Here is a 21,838-nt window from a genome sequence, read left to right on the forward strand (position 1 = left end):
TTTTAAAAAATATTTTAAATGACTTCTAAATATTTGAAATAGAGTTCTAGAAACTTTTCATGTAATAATTAAATGTGCTTTTGGCTTTCAAACACAAATTAATGCAGAAGTTGGATGAAAATATAAATCAAACTGAATATTACAACACAATATCACATACCTTTGTAGCACAGATTTTCTCTACAGCCTCCTCCAAAACTAGGTGGGCAAGCAGAACAGGGCCGGCCATGTTTGTACGGGGCGTGGCCCCACCAGTTTCCCCTTAAAAAGATAATCCACTCCATTAAGAGGTGGTCTATGTTTAGTTTTTTGAGAAACCTCCATACTGTTTTTCCACAGTGGCTGCACTAATTTACATTCCCACCAACAGTGGACAAGGGTTCCCTTTTCTCTACATCGTCACCAACATTTGTTATTTGTGTTCTTTTTAATGATAGCCATTCTGACAGATGGGAAGTGATATCTCATTGTTACTAAGTTTAAACATACACTGCTACCTCATTCTTTTGAAAATATTCTAAATAATGTGTTACGTATATTGCTAAAAACTGAAAAACCAAACTTCTGCAAAACACTAACCTCTGCTATAGAATATTCATCCATATCCCATCTGTTTTAATAAAAACAGATTTTAGACGTAGATTTGACCCTAAGTTCAGTTGTACAATATTTTCACTGTAATTATTTGAAGGGTCTTTACATAGGTGAAAATACATTTCTCAGTCTATAGTTTCTCATCTCTAATAAACCAAAATTATTAAACATTTACAGAATATAGTAGTGCAATAAATAAAACTGAAGCCCTAAAAATATCTTAGGGCTTCAGTTCCTATCTTTACAAAGATTATATTTTCAATTTTCATATTCCTTTTAAGCACCAATTTTACGCATCAGGCAACCATAATTGTTGCCATATGACATAAACTCAGTTAAAACAATGCACTTTACTCAATAATACACGCTGAAAATAAGGAAAAAGATCAAGAATATAAAGTTATTTTTATGTTGTTAAGAAATACTTACATATGAAAGTAGTGTTTTGTTTACTTACTTTGGGGAATAATTGCACACCAAGTAGACAGCTTTGGGCCATATCTGCCCCCAGATGTTCATGTTATGGCACAAATTAATGGCACAGCCTATTCTGCTACTTGTTGCCCACACCACCTACATTAGAGAAAAGAAAGGCTCAGAAAAAGTAGGCTGAGATGAAGTAAGACAACAACATATCTGAGAGAAAATGCATAAAAGTGAACTGAGGAACCAACAGTTACTATTCAAAATGAAATGAGGCAATGTCAGAAACAATATTTTTCCTGAGACTTGGGGAAGTACTTAATTTAACTTTAAAAAAAAAAGAGATAGGTATATAACTCTATCCAGATATAAGGCATAAACATCTTATTTATTACTAAATAATTCAAATGTTACATCCTCACAAACCTAAATGCCATATTAATTTTTCTGTGAAGAAACTTACCTACCAAATGAACAGAATTTCTCATCTTAGAGCAGAAAGTACTGGAGCAAAAGTTTAGGTGTTCACATTTCTTATACAATGTGACATTTTCACTGTGCCACTGGCTATCAGGGAGTCCAATACTGATCTTAATCTTGTCCCATGCAAAGGCATACAGAACCATTTGCTTTATAGTCACTAATAATCAGTCATAGAAATTCTAGAAACTCAGATCTGTAGTGAGCTTTATCTAGTCAAATCTGCCACTTGTTGTTTGATTTAGAAGTTTTAGAACATGTCCAATACCTAATCCAAACACTGAAAATTTTAAAAAAAAGATAAATGCTGCACACATGTGAATATTGAATGTCATGGTAAATAAAACCGTATTTTTATTTTTTGAAAATAAAAAAATTGACATCTGAACTTGAAGATGGTAAATTTCTTCCCATTTGCATTTATTGGGGTCATATTAAAGTATTTTATATGTAAAATCATTGAAATAATATTTTTAAGGAAATGTCTGTACTTTTTTCTGATAATTATTCCTATTGTTTATAAAAATTTATAAGCTTGTTCTACATAAATCAATATTAATATATTTTTAATAACCATACTAAATGACATAAGGAAGGCAAATGTTCAGTATCCTAAGTTCTCCCACAAAAAAAAACAAACAACTTTGTTAGTTTACATGAACTCAAATTAAACGAATGAAGTGTAATATACCCAAAACATACCTGTGTATAATGAGTACATACAGGACCAGAACATCTGAATGGACAATACGGGTTGCATTCATGTTCATATGGGTAGCTAAAGTCTCTGACTTCATCATACCATGCTTGTACATGAAATGTTGGGGGCCTATATCTATTTGAAAGAAAATAACCACAAAGATCAAGTAAGGCTGGAGAAAATATAAAACCAAATATTGCCAAAAAGACTGATGAAGTTTGGTAGAGAGGCAGTTTTGTGTAACTTATTAATATTAAATACTTTTGCACTTTACATCACTAATATATCAATTACTTGAAACAAAAATAAGTTTACAATACTACTGATCATTCTGGTATGATATTTATTTTTTCTTATTTGTCTTGGTGTGACCGCTTGTTTTCCTTTTAGGCACTAAGCCTTTGAAAACTTACAATGATGAATTAGTAAGTATTTCATTTCAAGCTCTTATGTTTTCAGAAACAAGAAGTTGTATTTTAAGCTACCTTCCCCAATGTGCTCCCAAATTCTGTCCAATTGATGGAAGCATGCTTGCAGGTCCATGTTCCCACAAACAATTTTCAGCCCAGGATTCTGCAGATCTTTCCAGTTCTACATCCCATGTCTACAATTCAAAACAAAAACAAAATACAGACACGAACAGATAATGTATATATAGAGTTTGGATATTTCTTTATAATATAGTGTTACTCAGTTCTTATGTTTTCTCCCTTCTTCTTTGCAAAGTCAGCATCTTAGTCTGGGTTCTCGCCATCTCTCATATAGATTTTTGCACTAGCCTCCTAATTAATCTCCTTTCATCCACCTCTCATCCCTCCAATCTGCTCTACAAGTGTTTAGAATTGCCTAAGTGGACACAAATACGCTTAAGTGATTCCTCTAACCGCATCCAACAAATCTCTGTACACTGTTCCCTGTCATAAAACATGTTATTCCTTGCTTTTGCTGGCATCGTTTCCTCTGCCTAAGACATCCTTCTCCCAATTATTTGTCAGACAGGCTCTAACTCTTACTTCACAATCCAGCTTTATGTAATACATTCTTGACACATTTTCAATTCTCTTAGAAGTAAGCTATTCCCTACTTTGGGCTCTTAAAGCTTTGTTATGCTCCTTTGTTTAGCAGCTATTACACAGCAGTGTTAGTATTCGTCTATATGTCTCTTTCATGGGACTGTGAGTTGCTTGGGGGCAGTCATTTAACTCACGCTGGTATCTTCGGCCTATTATCTGTGTCTGCCATATGGCAAGGTGGTTAATAAACATTTGCTCAATACATGAATGGTTAATGAATCTGTATCCTATAAAATATAAATGCATTTTTGTGTACAAAATTCAATAATATTAATTCATATTTTAAAAATAATTTATAAAGCGATATTTAAAATTATAAAATTATTACTGAAATAATTTCGTATGTCCTGGGTTTAATATTCAATTTGCTAATTTGAAAATCAGGCAGTATAGTGAGTGTGGTGGTAAAAACAAAGAGTTGGATAGAACTGGACTCAATATTGGCACAATTACAGGATTCTGGGCACGTTAAGAGGGTAGAAAAATAGTCCTGGAACTAGAAAATGAGGACACAACCTAAGGTGATAGCAGTGAGACTGGAGAAAAGCAGACAGTCTGAAATAATGTTTAGGAATTTAAATTCGTAGAAGTTGATGGATGACTGAAGGTAGGTGGTGAGGGGAAAAAAAAAAAAAAAAAGGGTGAAGACTGATGAGGTTACCAAACTGTGAGAAAGAAAAACAGAAAGAGAAATAGGTTGTTGTAATATAAGTGTATGTCTAGGGCTTCCCTGGTGGCGCAGTGGTTAAGAATCTGCCTGCCAATGCAGGAGACAGGGGTTCAAGCCCTGGTCTGGGAAGATCCCACATGCCGCGGAGCAACTAAGCCTGTGCGCTACAACTACCGAGCCTGCATGCCACAACTACTGAAGTCCGCGCACCTAGAGCCCGTGCTCTGCAACAAGAGAAGCCACCGCTATGAGAAGCCCGTGCACCACAACAAAGAGTAGCCCCCACTCACCACAACTAGAGAAAGCTTGCGTGCAGCAACAAAGACCCAACGCAGCCAAAAATAAAAATAAATAAATTTATAAGAAAAAAAAAAAAGAAGAAGTGTATGTCTATTCACTTCAATGCATATTTCAAGGGTGATGCGTGAGGTGTCTGTGATCCATGCAGTATATATGTCAAGTAGAAAGTGGAAATAGATGACTGGGGTTCTGGGGAAAGAAATACACTCTGAAGACATGGATTTTGAAGTCATTCACTCAGAGATGAATTTCTTCAGAAAGATGATACAGAATGAGAAAAGAAATGAAAAGAAAACTCTGGGGTTATCAAAATTGAAGGGGAGAAAAAAACAATGAGTTAGTAAGATGAACTAGGGAAAATGGAAACAGAAAGTTTAAGGGAAAACTGAAAGAGGATTAAATTATAAAAGTGACAGGACAAGAGATTCCAGGAGAAGAGAGTGGGCAATTAAGGTCAAATGTTACAGAGAAGTCAAGGAAGATGAGGTCTGCTAGGTACTAATTCATTGTTAAGAGCAATTTCAGATCTGTCCTAGGCAGAAAATCACAGCACAGAAGGTTAATAAGTGACTGGAAAGAGAAAGTGGAGAAGGCAAGTGGGAGTTACTTTGTCAATACTTTAGAGAGGAAGAAGAAGGATGGGCAGAAGCCAAAAAAGATTTGATGCCAGGCTCTAGAGAGAATTTTACTTTCTTTGATTTTTAAAGGATGGAAGAAACCTAATGATGACTATCGGCCAAATGGACAAGACACTAGAAAGAAGCACCAAAAAAAAAGTATGTGTGGGGAAGGGAAGTTTCTTCATTCTTCATATAATCTTTTTATATTAAACATTCCTCCTCATTCACTTGTGGATCTGAAATACATAAAATCATGCTTTCAAAGCCAAAAAGTAAAATGTATACAAAATTAGGGTAAGTATATTTTTGTTATAGTGCATCTTTATTATCTAGCAAAAACACACACAAAAAAGTATATTTACATGTCACTAAAAAATTAACAGCAGCAAAAGTATCTGGTTTTCATAAAAACTTGAATTTCACTTTGAATTAATATCAAATGTTCAAGATGACTGATTCTGTGATACAGACATCAATAAGTATTTATCAGGTAAGCACTTTATTCGCCAAATACAAGCATACTATTAATTAAATTCATTACTTAAGTTAGACCTAATTTTTATAATTACATATTATGTAATATGCAAAGGCATAATTCAACTTGCTGTCATTATATCCCCAGACAAATTAGGTAAGAAACAAAGAATTTGGCTGAAGTCCCAGAAAATGAGTAAGATGCTGATTTCCTTTTGTTTTCAGAAGGTTGGAGAGATGGTCATCTCTCAAAAGCAAACATGTTCCCAAATAGAGTTCCCTGGAAAGTAAGCTGTCCTTAAGAGACAATCAAATTTTTGTTTTCAATCTTGGAAATCAGGTTCTCATATAATACTTTAGTCATAAGCATAGTGAAACTATACTTATCCGTAGGTTTCTAATCTAGCAACATAGCAATCTCATAGTCAAAGAGCAGCCGGGAACCAGAAGAAAAATGTAAACATTCCTAGATGGAAAAAAAAAAAAAAAAAGCCTTGAAACCACTGGGATGGTTTTAAAACACTCTTCCCACAAAGGGTGGAGTTGAATTCCCTCCCCTTCACTTCAATTTAAGCTAGATAGTGATTCCCTTCCAACAAACAGAATGGCGCTGTGAGACGTCCCAAGCTAGGTTAGGAAATACAGACTCTATCTGATTCTTTCTCTTTTAAAGACACACATCTTAAAAGACCTGAGTCAACAAATTAGGAGTTCAGCTATCCTAAATAGGTAGCTGAAAAAAATAAGATGGAGAGACCACACAGAGACAGACAGAGATGCAAGAGGAGTTCCCACTGTTTGAGTTTTCCTAGCCCAGACAAGAGATCTGTGAGTTTGCATGTCCAGGTCACTGCAAACAAGTGAGAGACCCAGAGCAAGAAACCCCACCAAGGGAGTCCTTAAGTCCCTTATTCAAGGTCAATTTAGTCTTATTTTACACACAATTCTACAACCTTAGATGTCAGTTTTTCTTACGAAATTGAAGATGGATCCTTTTTAGAGAAGATATACAACTATTTCCAAATTCACAAATATGCTGTATTTCCAAAGTTTGTTTATATATCTGTTGTGTAGAAACTGGAAAAAAAATCTAAGACATATCATTCAAATGCTTTAAGCTATGTTTTCTTATTTGTAAAATGTGTCAGTTGAGATAGAATATAACTCAGGTCCCTCTGAGTTATCAATTGTTGAGTATATATTATGGCTAAGTTGTTTTATAGCATAACTTGTCTTCTATTTAACCCATTAAAAATGGGGGGTGGAGCATATCAAATTAACTACGATAATATTAAAATAGGGACATACATTATTTTAATATAAGAACTGAGGCAGAGGGCATGCAACTAAAATTTGCTGTTAATATTTAATAAATATTAGTTAATGACAATTTTAAAAGTAATTATTTGAAAAATCTAATCAAGCATTGGTGTTTAGGGCAAGTTCAATAATACAAATCGGGGCTTCCCTGGTGGCGCAGTGGTTGAGAATCTGCCTGCCAATGCAGGGGACACGGGTCCGAGCCCTGGTCTGGGAAGATCCCACATGCCGCGGAGCAGCTGGGCCCGTGAGCCACAATGGCTGAGCCTGCGCGTCTGGAGCCTGTGCTCCGCAATGGGAGAGGCCGCGATAGTGAGAGGCCCGCGCACCGCGATGAAGAGTGGCCCCCACTTGCCACAACTAGAGAAAGCCCTTGCACAGAAACGAAGACCCAACACAGCCAAAAATAAAATTAATTAATTAATTAATTAAAATACTTATTAAAAAAAACAAAAAATTTACAAAGCTGATTCCCCTTGGATTTAAAAAAAAATAATAATAATAATACAAATCAAGGACATTCTTTTTAAACAAATCACTGAAAATATAGCTGTCCTGTAAGAAATACTATCATTTAACATGACAACAGCATGGAATGTATATTTTTATGCTACAACATAATATTTCAGGTTTTAAGACTGGCAATAATTCATACTCATCCTATTTAAATGCAGGTTACTCTCTATACATTTCTACTTAAATTCTAGATTGCAAATTAAGTCAAGATGGCCTAACCAGCTTCATTTTTTCTCTCTGAACTATTCACCCAGGACTAATTTAAAGCCAAGCCACACTTAAAATTACCATTTCTTTATAGAATGGGTACTTGAGGTGTGCAGAAATAAAAACCACTCTATTTTCCATCTACATAAGTAAGCTGTTCCTTCTGAGAACACAGCAAAGTCTTTAACTGAAGTTTCATTACTAAAAGAAACATTTAGAATACTATTAACATACTTTGTCTCCAGTGACATTTTTCAACCAGTTCACCATAATGGCTCTATCGTTTCCTGTGTGTGTGTACATAAGAAAACTTAAACCTTGACAAAGGACTTTCAAAAGTAAACCTAGAAACATATAGTAGTTTTAGCACTAAAATACTGTTTGGAAAAATCAAAAATTATGCAGCTAGACATGTACAGAAAATTCCATTGACTGCTATCGTTTGTGAAATATGGTGGGCATACACAATTCATATTCCTATCAGAATACTTGTTATCCTATTATAATAACAGTCAGTGACAGTTGCAAATCACTCAGGATTGTAGTTTTTAATAGAGTTAACATTGCTAGCTTACCAGAAGTTGTATCCCTATACATTAGGCAAAAACAGTCATTAGTAACATGACTCTTTCTCTTTGATATTGAGAATAGCTTCTCTCTTAAAAAGGATTAAGTATTTTCAAATATATTTTTTGACTATTGTAAATTTATAGCTCTTTCCAGATTTACATAATTTTAAAATTCATGTCCTGGAAATCACTGACTCTTTATAGCGTCAAAATTATTATTGTAGTACATTAAACAAGAGTTGAAAGCCAATGTTAATTAGTCACTATGAATTTGTCTGAAGACCATTTTCTTAAAACTGAGGCTTCAAAAATATTAGTATAAAAAACTAAAGTGAACAGTAGACTATTTTTCAAATAAAAGTCAAACATTAATCTGAACTTTTTAATTAATTATTATTATTTTAGATTGCATTAAAGCACATGAAGTAAAGTTTTGTGATATTATCTGCCTGATGCAAATTTGTGTAATTAGACTCTTCATACATAAATCCTCAAAGATCAGAGGTAGGGATGGAGATAATGGAAATCCCTTTATCCACAAAGGTATTGATAAGCACTTCTTGGTGAAGGTATCATGATAATTGGTCTACCAAAGGAAATACGCTAGGTGACACTGAAGCTGTGAAGCAGTTTATTTTGTATAGTTAGGTTCAGCAATGAAAAAATATATGAGTAAACAAAGAAATTTTAACAGGAAATTGACCAGCATGATCTGATACCTTTAAATGCACAGAGAAATAATCTCCTGACTGGAAACTCTCACATAATTTAATAACTGTTCAGTGTCATTCTAAGCAGGGAGAAATAGGATTGCAAGATTTTCTACCATTCTCCAGAAATAATGTTTTAATTCATTATAATTTTTTGCAGAATTGATACAGCTTTACTGGATTTCCAAGATAAATGCAAAAAAAAAAAAAGGTCTTTGACTACCTTACTATTAGGTATCTTAATTAAATGGCAATTAACACCAGTCCATGACACAATTTGCAATTTAATATGGACTTTTAAAATATGCATTGCTCTCTGGCAAAGTAATAACATCAAAGCACCGTGGTGTTGAAAATGCAGTTGCACTGGAAATCCAGATCTAGGCTGAAAGCTCTGGTCTTACCTTCCTACTAAAAATGATAAATAACAATGAAATTATTTTTAAAAACTATATAAGCATTTGCAATAAAATTTGAAAATGAATTCCACAAAGATTTGTCTTTTTAGACATATACATCTGCGTACAGAAAACCACCCTCATGTCTCTAAGCCTACCTCAGTTCTGAGCAGTCACTGGCTGTCAGAAGTAATGATACCATTCCAGCTTTCCATATATTGAAAATACCTTTGAGTATTGAAAATACTCTTTCCTTGGGGCTATGTCTTCTAGACATATGCAAGCAAGGTCATTAATGATAAGTGTTTCTTTCCTTTTTTTATATAGACAGAGATAAAACTAAGCTTGCACTTGTTCCAATTATTCAAACTAAGGTTAATTAAAATACATGATACACCCTGGAAGAGTCTTCTTTCCCATTTAAATTGTGTACTTTCAAATTTATCTCTTTGATTATGTCAAGTTTGGCTTCTGTCTCCTCGTCTCTGACAGAAGCCAAACTTGACATAATAAGCTGGAGTAAGTCTCTTCAATTCCTTTTAGCTTTAAAATTCTATTATTTTGTACTTATAGTCTCCTCTAGAGTACCCCGTATTGCTTGTAGAATCCCATAAAAACTTTCAAACATAAAATAATACTTCTGTTGACAATAGAGGCTATTTCTTAGCTAAGAAGAAAAAGTTGATTTGTGATTTTCAAGACTGCAAAGCCAAGAAGGTTTCCAATCTTCTAATTATGAGTCTAAAGGAGAACTGTTTCCAAATCACCTCTATTGGAGAAAGTTTTAATATTATCCAAAACAGACAAATACAACTGAAAACCTTCCATAAAACTTCCCAATACAACTTCAACATAATTGAATACAACAAGAAGATATTCTCAGTAAAAAGTTCAAAATGGGTCTCTCTTCAGCTTAGTCCTGAAAACCCAATGCTAAAATCTTTGAAATAAGGCACAGACTTCCACATGTAATTTTTCTACACAGGTAAAAGGAACACCAGGATTTTTCAACCAGCTCATGAATATAGAAGCAGTTGAAGAAAATCAAAGACATATAGAGCTATCTCTTTCTAAACACCACCTTTAAAAGATAATTCTTGACCTGTCATACCTTCTGGAAAAACAGGTTTGTAAATATCCATCATATGTCACAACATAAATCCCTCCCAAATCACTGTTGTTTTCCTACTTAAACCAGAAAGTGCAATCCCCAAATCTTATGGAATAAGCTGTCAGTGTTATCCTCTCAATAGTAATAACTTGATCTCCAGGAAAGAATTTGTTTGTCTATGGAAGTAATACATTTGACGGTTCACAAAACTTCAGATTCAAATTCCAAAAATAAGGCCTCATTATAAAATCTTAGCCACCTTCTTTTCTCCCCGATGGTGGAATTATCAGAACTATAACAAAGAAATAGACATCAATGAAATCAATTAATCAATCATTCAATCTACGCTGAAAGAGTGTATGAGGTTTCTGTGACAAAGTCATCTGGTATAAAAAGCACTATGGAAAACAGTAATAGTACATTCTTTACAACTCAGAAATTACCTCAGGTGTTTAACTTCTGTGCTTCACCTGCTTTGAAAAGACTGTAGTTACAGGGAAAATGCACGAGGCTCAGATTTCAAAGGGAACACCTGTGTTTCAGGACACAGAGGCTTTGCCAGGTACTGAGAAAGTAGCAGCATTACCTCAGGGCAATGCACATATTAGGGTCTCCTGGAAATTACAGAGATGCGAGGCAGATGCGGCAGAGTTTTACTTAATATCTACTTCAAAACAAAGCCTTAAAAGTCTTAAAAAAGATAATTTAGGGAATTGCCACTTCCTTTTACTAAAATTAAAATAATTTTTGGAACGGAAATTTAATGTGTGGATAAACTGACAAGATCATTTTAATTAAACCCATTGTTTCAATATTATACAGCTAGACCGAATGCACGGTGTAGGGCAGATTGTCTTTGTGAGGCAGCCTAGACATTAATTCAACAAAATCCTTACATTTCTACAGAATATCTGCTGATTCATCTCTCATCTCCCTGCCAAGGCCCTCTCAAGTCTGGCTATAACTTACCTACCTCACTTATAACCCACTCCTCAACACGGGTCCTCTCTACTGCTGGCTCTCTAGAACGTTAAAGTGCCGGTAAATCATCAGGAGATCTGATTCTGACTTGGTAGGTCAGGAGAGAAATCTAAGTTATGACATTTCTAACACTTGGTGCCAGAACCATACACTGAATACTTCAAGAAGCAAGGTTCTAGTACCTGTCTGTTCACACTTCTCGGCCATTGAATCCATCAGAAATGTTCCCCTACAGGACTGTTCTTTCTTTCCTCCCCTCCTTAGTTACTTACACTTTATCCTTTCACCAAAGTCTTGTTCACAATCACTCTCCTCTTGGAAGTCATTCCAACCACAATACATACTACATTTATCTCACCCTTCTCTGAACCTTCTTAAACATATAATTTACCAATTACTGTATGTTCTCCTAGATCTGTTTCTACTACTTTCGGTCTTAATTCTCAAACTAGAATTTTAAATCAAAAACTGTCTCATACTTTTTCTGTGTTTTCCTAATGTCACCTAATATACTTGGCATATAATATGTTGCCAATATGTACTCATCAATTATCTCTAGCCTCAGCTGGCCTGGCCTGGGCAATAACTTGGATCAGATACAGGAACCTAAATTCCCTGCATCAAACATACATGTGTGATATAAACTCGGGTGAAAGGGTGTTCATGATGTACCTAGGCTAAACAAAAGGTAATTCTTGAAAAGTTGAACTCGGATTATTTTTGTAAAGGTCATATATATCTATCTTTGTATTGACTTTATGATAAATTCAACACTATAATGTTTTCATTATTTTTGTTGTCATTTAGGAGAGAAGTAGTTAATCTTCAAGACTATATTCTGAATGTTTAAGGAGACCTCAAAGGAGACTTGAGAAAGTACAGTACCAACTATCAGTTATTTAAGTCTTCATCTACAAATATTGAGCCAATTTATAAAAATGAGGACCTATGTTTTAGTTTATTTATAGCTCATAAATTTAGGTAGATATATGATTAATCTAAAAGTCAAGCCTAAAATATGCATGCTAGGAAAGATAAACTTTCATAATAAATCACTCTGCATGCATTAGCTCATATATTTAAATAGCAAAATGAAAGTAACAAGTTTTGCAAGTAAATAAAATATTAATTGCTTTTATTTATTGTACTTGGGGATGTCTTTTTAACTTTCAAAAAGAAAAAAGAGATGGGTTAACGAATGAAAACTTCTTTTTGGAAAAATTAGTAAAAGATAAAGTTTATGGACAAATAGAAACCGAAACCTAAAATTTGACATCATTACTTCAACTTAAACCAAAGGCTAATATAAGAAACATTTAAATGCATATGTTTACATACTTTTAATGAAACTGCTATAGTAAGTTGCTCATTGTTCCTATATTGGGAATTCTGTGTTAAGTTTTCACTAATAATTCCTGCTTCAAGAATGATAAATTATTATGCTTCCAGTCATTGAGAGCTATGTAAACCATATGGTCTCCTGTTTTCCTTGGCTGCTAGGAAACTCAAAGTTGGTTTAGTAACCATAGCATGCTCAATCAGATGTTTAGGTGTCCCTTAGGAACTTGCCTATACATTTGTCTTCAACAACTAAACAATGACTAAGAAGATGATGTAAAAAAATACGGTTTACCAAAGTCTTTATTTGAAAATCTGAGAAAGAATATTGTGTTAAATACTCTTCATTTTTTCCCACATAGTCACTCTCAGCCACGTGCTGCCATACTCTATGTTCCAAAAGGCTCAACTCTACATCCTGAGTTACTTCAGGCTCTCCTGGTTCCTGGGTTCTAGTTGAATTTGGCCAGTAGAAGACACGGACAGGAAGTCAGAGGGTGAGAGGTGAATTTAAGTATGTATTACCCCCTCTTCAACCCCACTCATCCCCTGAGTACTCTGCCTCACAGTGATGGCGCCTGTGTCCTTTCATACAGTCCTACCACCAGGCTCTGGTCCTCAGCAGGCTGTGGTACCACCATTCATGCCTGGGTGCCCCCCATCCTTGTGGCTCGCCTAAGCCCTGCCCACAACTCTGCATACAGAGCCTTCATTAATTTTTTCCTGTTAAATCCTTGTTATTGTGGCATTTGTTTTCCTAATGAGAAATAATATCTGAGAATAAAAACATCTCATAGAACGTGTATTAGTAAGCTGCCTAACATATTACCTGATACCTAATATATCTTAATAAATGTTCTCTTATTCCTCTGTTCCTCTAAGAATCTGCTTCATTTACTGTGACTCACATAGCCTTTTTATGGCGCATTGTTAATATTCACAAGACTAAGGAAGAAATTTAAATCCCGAATTTTGAATGATTAAAAAAAGATAATCACTGCCACCTAAATTTCCAGTGAAAAAGTAAATTTCTTAGAATACAAATTTAACACATTGTTAGTTATAAAACGAAGTTTAGAGTAAGTTATGCCTAGCTTTGCTTTGAATCTACTCACAATCAACTCTATAAGTCAGGACCTTTGTTCACACTAAATTTCCAGGATGATATTTCCACTGAAGCCTCCAAGTAAGCACCTGTGTAGTTTAGGTTTAGTTTAGTGTACATATACACACACACACACACACACACACACACACACACACACACACACAGAGGAATAGTTTAAAAAGTGTTAATAAAATCAAAGTTTGGAAATCCTTTGTAATGACTGTATAACTTACAAAAGTCAAAATAATACCAAATTATGTCAAATAAAATGCTTCTTCATAGGTATGCAGAGAAGGAAAACATATAGGGCTACATTGCTCAAGTCTGCCATGAGTCGCACTGGATAGAGCAAGATTCTTTTCATCTTTTCATCTGTTCTCACAGATCATGACTGCCATCCCTCTCCTTTGAATCAACTGTACACATATTCTCATATCAGCATCTTATCAGTTAAGGTTCTCATCATCCAATGCCCTCAACCACGGTCCCTACCACACGTTGACTATAACGTCTTCCAAACACTATTTCAAAATGTACCTCTTCTAAGAAGACTTTCCTGGTTACTGCTTTATTCTGAAATACCTTCAGATTTATGTACAGTTTAAAATATATTCATTTGTACTTCTTATCACACTCTGATTTACATTTTGAAAACAGTTCTCCAGCAAAAGCCATGGCATTCTGATCATTGTATCTCCTGGAAGACTCTATCCCTACTTGCTGAAGGGTCTGGCCATCCCCACTTCATGAGACAGAGGTGTCCATAACCCAATATAACTCTGAAAAGTCACTAAAATCCAATGCTAATTTAGCCACTTGTCAAACTTATTAGAATGATTTTACCCTAACCAAGATGCTAATGTACTTAAAAATAAAACATAAACACTTTGAAATGAACGCTTTGCAACTTTCTAATAGTATTTTCTTGTCAAAACAAATCAAATCCTCTTTCATTCTGCCCATTTTAGAATCACTGTTGAAAATCCAATCATCTTTTTATTTTTTCATTCATTCATTCCATTTTTCCCTTTCGACTAGCATAAACTGAGCTTAGAGCATGTGTCAGCCTCTCAGCTGGGGAAATGCAAAAATTACGAAAGCACAGTTCCTTCCCACAAAGAAAAGTAAGGCTAGAGAAAGAGACAAGGATGTAAATAACAGAGGCAAAGGCAGGTAGGAAACGCTGTGGAAGCCAGGGAACTGGGGTGAAGTGCACCTAACTCCGTACAGGAGGGTTTAGACAAAAGCAGATTAGTCTTTAGAGGTGAGTCTTGAAGGAAGAGGAGAAATTCACTAGTGAGAAAACGAGATGCACATAAGTCATTCTAACATCTGCAAAAGCAACAGGGCTTGGCAAGATCCCTACAGCATAAAAAAACCCAAGGTATATGGAATAACGGTATAGATGTTCCTGTGAAATAGCACTGCTTTTTATTTGTTTAGATGTATTCACTATGTTCACGGAATTCAGTTAACAACGCTCTTCTCTCAGCCCTTTCTTTCTAGACAGGAGTTCTGATGCTCTTATTCCATCTTCATTCAAAAGCCTCCCCTCAACCCCCCACCCCCCGCTTTTTTTATCTCTTTGGTTTTCTGCCTCTGGACAATATCTGATCTCACTGTAGCTTCTTTTGAGCATATCAGTCAATCTTCCAGTATTTCAGATTTGGATTTGCCATGTCTTGAGCAAACATAAGATATAGTTTTATATTTTATTCCCCTGTTTAGATGGTTACTTGTACTGTTTGAGTTGCAACAATAACACAAAGGGGAGACTTATAAAGAGTAACTGCCATGCTCATTCTTGGGTCTTATCTAATAGCTCATTATCTGATCTAGCTGACCCTTCCCAGCCCCACACTGCCACCCCCGTTCTTGCTCACTTTGGAATTCTACTTCCTTCTCACTCATACGGCCTTTAGAGTCTATCCTGTCACTGACTGCACTTCCCTTTCCGCCATCCTGCAGAACTGTGCCATCAACTAAATTTGACATTTCATTTTCTACCCCTCCTCCAAGCAGATTTAAACATTGAGTCTTGGGGACTCTTACTGTTCAAGCTTCTTTATCTTTTTGGTTTCTAAGCACTTCATGAAAGGGAGTGAAAAGGAGTTTCTATTTTCCTGCACTAATAGTTAGAGTTGCTACCTTATAAAAAGGAGAAGGTGAATGTGAGAGTTGAGATGAAAAAGAAAGAATCTGGATCCTAGAGTCAACTTTTAATGTCTTAATTTAGACCTCGCTTTCTCCAGAGAGCCTAAAGCTTTCTACTCAAAGTTCCATTCCCAGACAGCGGCTGCCTCATCACCTGGGAGCTTGTTAGGAATGCAGAATATTGGGGCCCACCCAGACCTACTGAATCAAAATCTGTATGTTAACAAGGTTCCAGGGAATTCATATGCACAGTAAAGTTTGAGTGGCACTGGACTAAAGCACCTCTTATTTCTATTCCCCAAATCATACCTAGCTGCTTTCCCATGAAAAACACACGCTACTCAACTTCCTGATGTTTGACTTCAAATTTTTTATTAAAAACAAAATATAAAGCATGTATAGACTATTAAATAGATTGTATCCATATTCACATATTGCCTTTAGGTTAATGAGCTTCTAATAGAGAAAATCTGTTGCCTTTTTCCCAATAAGTTATATCTAAGCAGTTGACTTAATTGCACCTCATTGATTCTGTTAACTAGTTAAAAGAAAAAAAAAAAAAGTAAGCTTCACTGGATCATAGTTCCAGGTTCTTACATTTGGTGAGTTTAATAACCCACTAATCCAAGTCACATATTTGGGTCATTCCCATAGTTTAATTTTTAGAGTTCCCATACAACTATGTGTATTTAACCTCACTCTGCAATTTGAACCTCAAACACATTATTTGGTCTATATCTGTATCTGTACTTGATCTGTATTACGTAATATCTGAATACTTAAAAAAATCAACCACTCTCCCCCCACCCGGGCTAACATGCCTTTAATCTCTTTCACATCTCCAGGAGCTGCCTAGTCAAATGTCTTCAGAGGTCAAGCAAGTGGCACCACATGATGTGGCTGGAAAGAGTGGGGTGACCTATGGCAAACCAGAGAAATCATTACTTTAAATCTTCCTGCTTTTTGGAAATACTTTACTACTACATACTCTAGTAACACATACTCTAGTAAACCTCTTCCCTATCTATTAGATTTTGTAACTTGAAGCATGGTGAATCAAATGAACTTAAAGTACTTCAAAACATCTCATACATTTGACTCCACAGAGATCTTTAGATAGTAACTCCAAAATTACCATTTCATAATATCCTATCCTCACACCCCTCCATTCCTGCCTTCTCAATCTGAAAATTCTTTTTCCATTAAATACACCAAACGACCTGCTTGTGTACCTACAACCTCAGCCTTTCCTGTCAAAATAAATGAACTGACTTTGGAGTTATATTTTCTCCCTTCCATGTCAAGTGCTTTCTCAACTTGTGCATTTCCATCAACTTACAAGCATGCTCTTTAAAGAACAAAACCAAGAGCATTGCCATATACCCGTGTAGCGCTAGCGAGTTCCATTTCTCAGATCTTCACGGCAACGGTATCTTGAGGAGTTACTTAGTTCCTTCTCAACTTCCCCACCTTTCGTTCTCTTCTTCCCACTTCAGTAAGACTTCGGGTCATATTCCACCCCTGAAATGACTCTTATCAAAGTCACTGACAGCCTCCATGTCCACAAAACCACTGATGGCTTTTCTTCCTCTTACTCTACTCCTCAGCAGTATGGAAGTGTTGAACTCTCTTCTTCTGGCTTCTGGGACACCAGTGTAGCCTGTCTTTTCCCCCAACCTCACTGACCACTTGTTCTCAGCTTCCTTTGCTAGCTTCTCCTTTCTGTTCAACCTCCATATGTTGCTGGGCCAGGGCTCAATTCAAGGCATTCAACCTCCGTCCATAAACATCTTCTCCTCGGATGGTTTTGTTCAGTTAGTTAAGATGGTCCCTAATAGCATCTACATGATTTCCACATTTTTATCTCAAGTCCCACCTCTCTATTGACCATTAAACTCAACCGAGGATGACACGGCATCGCAAAATAAGCTTGGCCAAAAAGAAACGCCTGATTTCATCACCACCTTCTCCCTTCTGTTTCTCCTCCTGTCTCAACGAATGCTTCAACTATCCACCAACGTGCTTGAGTAAAAAATCTAAGACCATTCCTCCTTATCCTTCACCCTTCACATTAAAGCTATCAAAAAACCATCAGCAATACCATCTAAACATACCCTGAAACTACCCACTTCTCTCCATCTTTACCACTATCACCCTGGTCTCAGTCAATATCATCTCTCACTCAGAAGATACCAATGGCTTCCTAACTATCTCTCTGCTTTCAGCTGTGACCCTCCTGCAGCTCACTCTCCATAACATAGAGTAATTTTATGAAACTGGAAATATGACCGAGTCAATCCCTTGCCAAGAATTTTCCAATGACTTTCCGTTTCACTCGAAATAAAATCCAAATTTCTCTTCACCAATGACCCAAAAGGAATTCTGGCCCCTGCTTATAGGTCTACTTCATTTTCTAACACTTTCCTCTCTACTAAATAAAATTCAGCCACCCTAGCCTTCTTTGTGGTCCCTGAAGACTCCTACCTCATTCCTGACTTAAAGACCTTTCACCCAGTATTCCTTCTGCCTAGATCTCTGTAGCTTTGTTTAGCTGACTCCTTCTTGTAATTCAGCTCTCAGCTCAAAAGCCACTAACTCAGAGAGGTCTTCCGCAACTGTTTAACATGTTAGCTCCACCTTTATCATTCTCTATCATCTCACTTTATTTTCATTAGCTTGTTGAACCTTTTATACACTAATGTATGCTTCAGCCTCAAAAAACAGTGCCTGGCACAAAAATGCTCAATCAGTAGTTGAATTAAATGATTTTTTAATCACAAATTTATCAATGAGAATAACAAATTGTTTTAATCAATTATAAATGCCTTTCTGTAACTTCTTGAAATTATGAAGACAACAAATACTTAGAAAAGTAAGGAAAGGGTTACTAAACATACTTACTGTAATACCTTCACCAGACAAGTCACTACCACTTGAATTTTCACATTTTCTTCCAATGAACTAAATGTTTTATGTTATATATATATATATATGTATATATAAAATACATAATAACATATAAAACTAGCATAGATTTATGCTAGTTTCATAAACTTTAATTCAATTAGTAAAAATCATCAAAAATACGAGAATTTAAATTTTAAATCATGTACAATTACGTGGTTGTATAAATTCCTAAAAGAAGTATGTGAAAGAACAAAGCTGAACAGTAGCAAAGAATGTTCTTGAACTAAATGTCACTCTTAATTGTCATTATAAATGATTATAAATGACCACGTTTGCTTTTAATGAAGGCATTCGGTAAAGGTAACTACAAAAACAATTAAGCAAAGAAACTGCATTTTCCTACTGAAAATAATTATAAGTTTGGGATATGTTCCCTAACTAAACTACCTCTTCTAAAACTAAGTTAAAACTTTTGGTTAGAAGAGAGTTAAGGCTGCAGATCCCACCTGGCCCATAGGAGATGGTTCATGTTTGATGAACGAGTGGGTGAACAAGCTTGCTCATTTCTCCCATCCATTCTTCCTTGAACCATCCTAGGACCACTATGATGCCACCCAAACTGTTTTATCAGACCTCCAGTGTGGCCTCCATATCTCAAAATTCAAGGGTCCTCATTTTACTTGATCTTTATAAGCAACATTTAACAGAGTTGATAATCCTTTCTGCCTTTCTTCATTTGGCTTTCAGGACATCTTGCTTCCCTGGTTTTCTTCCTAGTCCTCAATTCCCTTTGCTGGTCCTCCCCCCCTTCCCTACCTCTACACTGTAAAGTATGTTGAGGGCTCACTTCTTGAACATTTCTTTTTTCTGTACTCATTCCCTTGATGATCTCTTCTACTGGCTTTAAATACCATCTAAATTCTGATGAATCCTAACTGTATGGTCCAGATTAGACTACATGTATCTAATTGCATACAAGACAAATTCACTTGGATATTTAAGGGAAATCTTAAATTTAGTCTATCCAAAATTGAGCTCCAGCTTTCTCTACCAAAAGCTGGTCTATCCACATTCTTCCTTATCTTAAAAAATGGTAACTCCAATACTTCCAGTTCCTCAGGCAAAATCTGTACAGCCACATCCCACATCCAAAATCATTCTGTGTTACCTCCAAGATGGAATAAAATCCCAACGACATACTCCATGATGGTGCAACTAGTACTTAATGAACAGGAACTGGGCCACTGTCCTGTTCTGCTAAAGTTCTCACCTTCTCTAGTTTTTAGGGGGGGGTGGGAGAATAGACTGGAGGTGAGGGCAGACCACGTGGAGAAACAGCAAGCGCCTTTATCCTGGGAAGCAAGGAGGCAGAGTTTGCTTCCACCTCCTCTGATCTCTTGGAATCGGGTTGGCAAAATGGGTATCAGTAACCTGCTGATTTCTAGAATCTCTGTAACCACTCTGAAGTCAATACAAGTTGAAAGTTCCCCATCGATATTTAAACCAGAATGGAAACTGCCACCAGTTTTCAAAAACCACAGCCAGGGCTTGGGTGGATTTAGACCTTGCACCAGATGCAGTAACTCCCAGCCTATTGGCTACCTGGCTGGCCAAGTCAATTGCACTAGTCTTGCAACAAGGCTTCCTTGAATTTATCAATATTGATGTCATGACTACAAAGGAGTTTCACTGTGGATTCACACCATGCCAGTTCTCTTCACTTTCAAGGCTACCATCCCACTCCTAGCCACCATCAATTGCTGGAATGATTATTGCAATAGCCTTGAATCCCTGCTCACACCATTGCCCCACCTCCCACCACTTTAAAGTCTGTTCTCAACAAACCAAATCAATTCTAAGTATAAGTAAGATCATGATATTCCTCTGTTCAAATGGCTCAAATGGCTTGTCACTCAGACTCAGAGTGAGTCTTTAAAATGACTACAATGACATGTATCTGTTCTCCTCAAATAAAGCTCTGACCTCATTTCCTGCATTACTTCCACACTCACTCTGTGTCAGCCACATGGGCCCCTTTGCTGAGTTGGGATATGAGTATCTTTACACCTATTCCAGGAAAGGAAGAATGTTTGTTATGTTTACTGCTGGGTCCTAGACAGTGCCTGGCATTTGATAAATTCCTAATACCTGTTGAATGAAGGAATAAACAACAACAACAATTTCAAAATTTTGTGACACTTTTCCGGCTCTGGGTGTTCCACTCTCCTAATGAAACTGCTTGTCATCTCTTGCCTTTCTAAGATCCTAGATTTGCTGCTTACATTTAATGAGGAATCTTAATCTCCCAGAACTCCAGGGTAGTAGAACTGAGCTACAATGTCACTACTAAATTCAGTAGAACTGAGCTACAATGTCACTACTAAATTCAGTAGAACTGAGCTACAATGTCACTCTCTTCCTATAGGTACTGCCATCTACAGTGGAACTTCCAAAAAGGAAACTACATTAATGTAAAGTGTCAATGTCTTTAAAAAAACAAACAAACAGAAAAACACACAACTATGTATCAAATTAAGGTTTTGAAAACTTTTAAATTCAGTAGACGAATAAACTAAAACAAAACATAGCTTTATTGGATCTAAACAACATTAGTGAAGTAAACAACATTAGTGAAGTAAAATAAAAACACTTTAAGAAAATTAAATGTTATTTTAAATATAGAATAAACTTTAAAAGCTTTAAATAAGAGTAACATTCTTTGAAGCAAGAAAGATATTTCATGTACCTTTAAGTGCATATGGATTATACTGTACATCATTAAGAGATGCAAATATTTAACTTTTGAAAACTACCAGGCAAGTGCCAATATACAGAGAGAAAAATCATTGTTTTAGGAATCAAGAGTTGCAATAAAACCTTACTGATAGTGAATTCCTGCCACTTTTAGCAAGATAAGAAATGTGTAGACACTGAGCTTTGGGTAAATAAGTTACGATGCCATCATTTCATTCTTTGCATTTATTCTGGATATATGTCATTGGTGGCAAATAATGTCAGAAAATGTGAAGTTATGAGAGTTGTTTTGTGAGAGCAACTCACAAGCTAAAAATCACTTTTTCAGGCTTTGATTCATGCTACAGATAGTCAGAAATAGGGCAGAACTCAGACTAGCATCACCCTGTTCAGCAAACTAGGTTATCCCCTGTCCAGTTTCTGGAATTATC

General features: G+C 35.9%; 1 protein-coding gene across 2 annotated transcripts in view; it reads right to left on the bottom strand.

The window, feature by feature from the left end:
* The window catches only part of CRISPLD1 (cysteine rich secretory protein LCCL domain containing 1), a 45,260-nt gene that overhangs the window by 15,372 nt on the left and 8,050 nt on the right, over positions 1-21,838 (bottom strand). For both annotated transcript variants that reach the window (XM_082363495.1, XM_082363494.1), the window contains 4 exons: positions 2,683-2,801; positions 2,200-2,332; positions 1,052-1,167; positions 161-261 (listed from right to left, as the gene is read on the bottom strand). In XM_082363495.1, coding sequence (XP_082219621.1) covers positions 161-261; positions 1,052-1,167; positions 2,200-2,332; positions 2,683-2,801 — 469 coding nt within the window. The remainder of the gene's footprint in view (positions 1-160; positions 262-1,051; positions 1,168-2,199; positions 2,333-2,682; positions 2,802-21,838) is intronic.

Source organism: Balaenoptera borealis, assembly GCF_965194805.1.
Source record: "Balaenoptera borealis genome assembly, chromosome: 17".
NCBI lineage: Eukaryota > Metazoa > Chordata > Mammalia > Artiodactyla > Balaenopteridae > Balaenoptera > Balaenoptera borealis.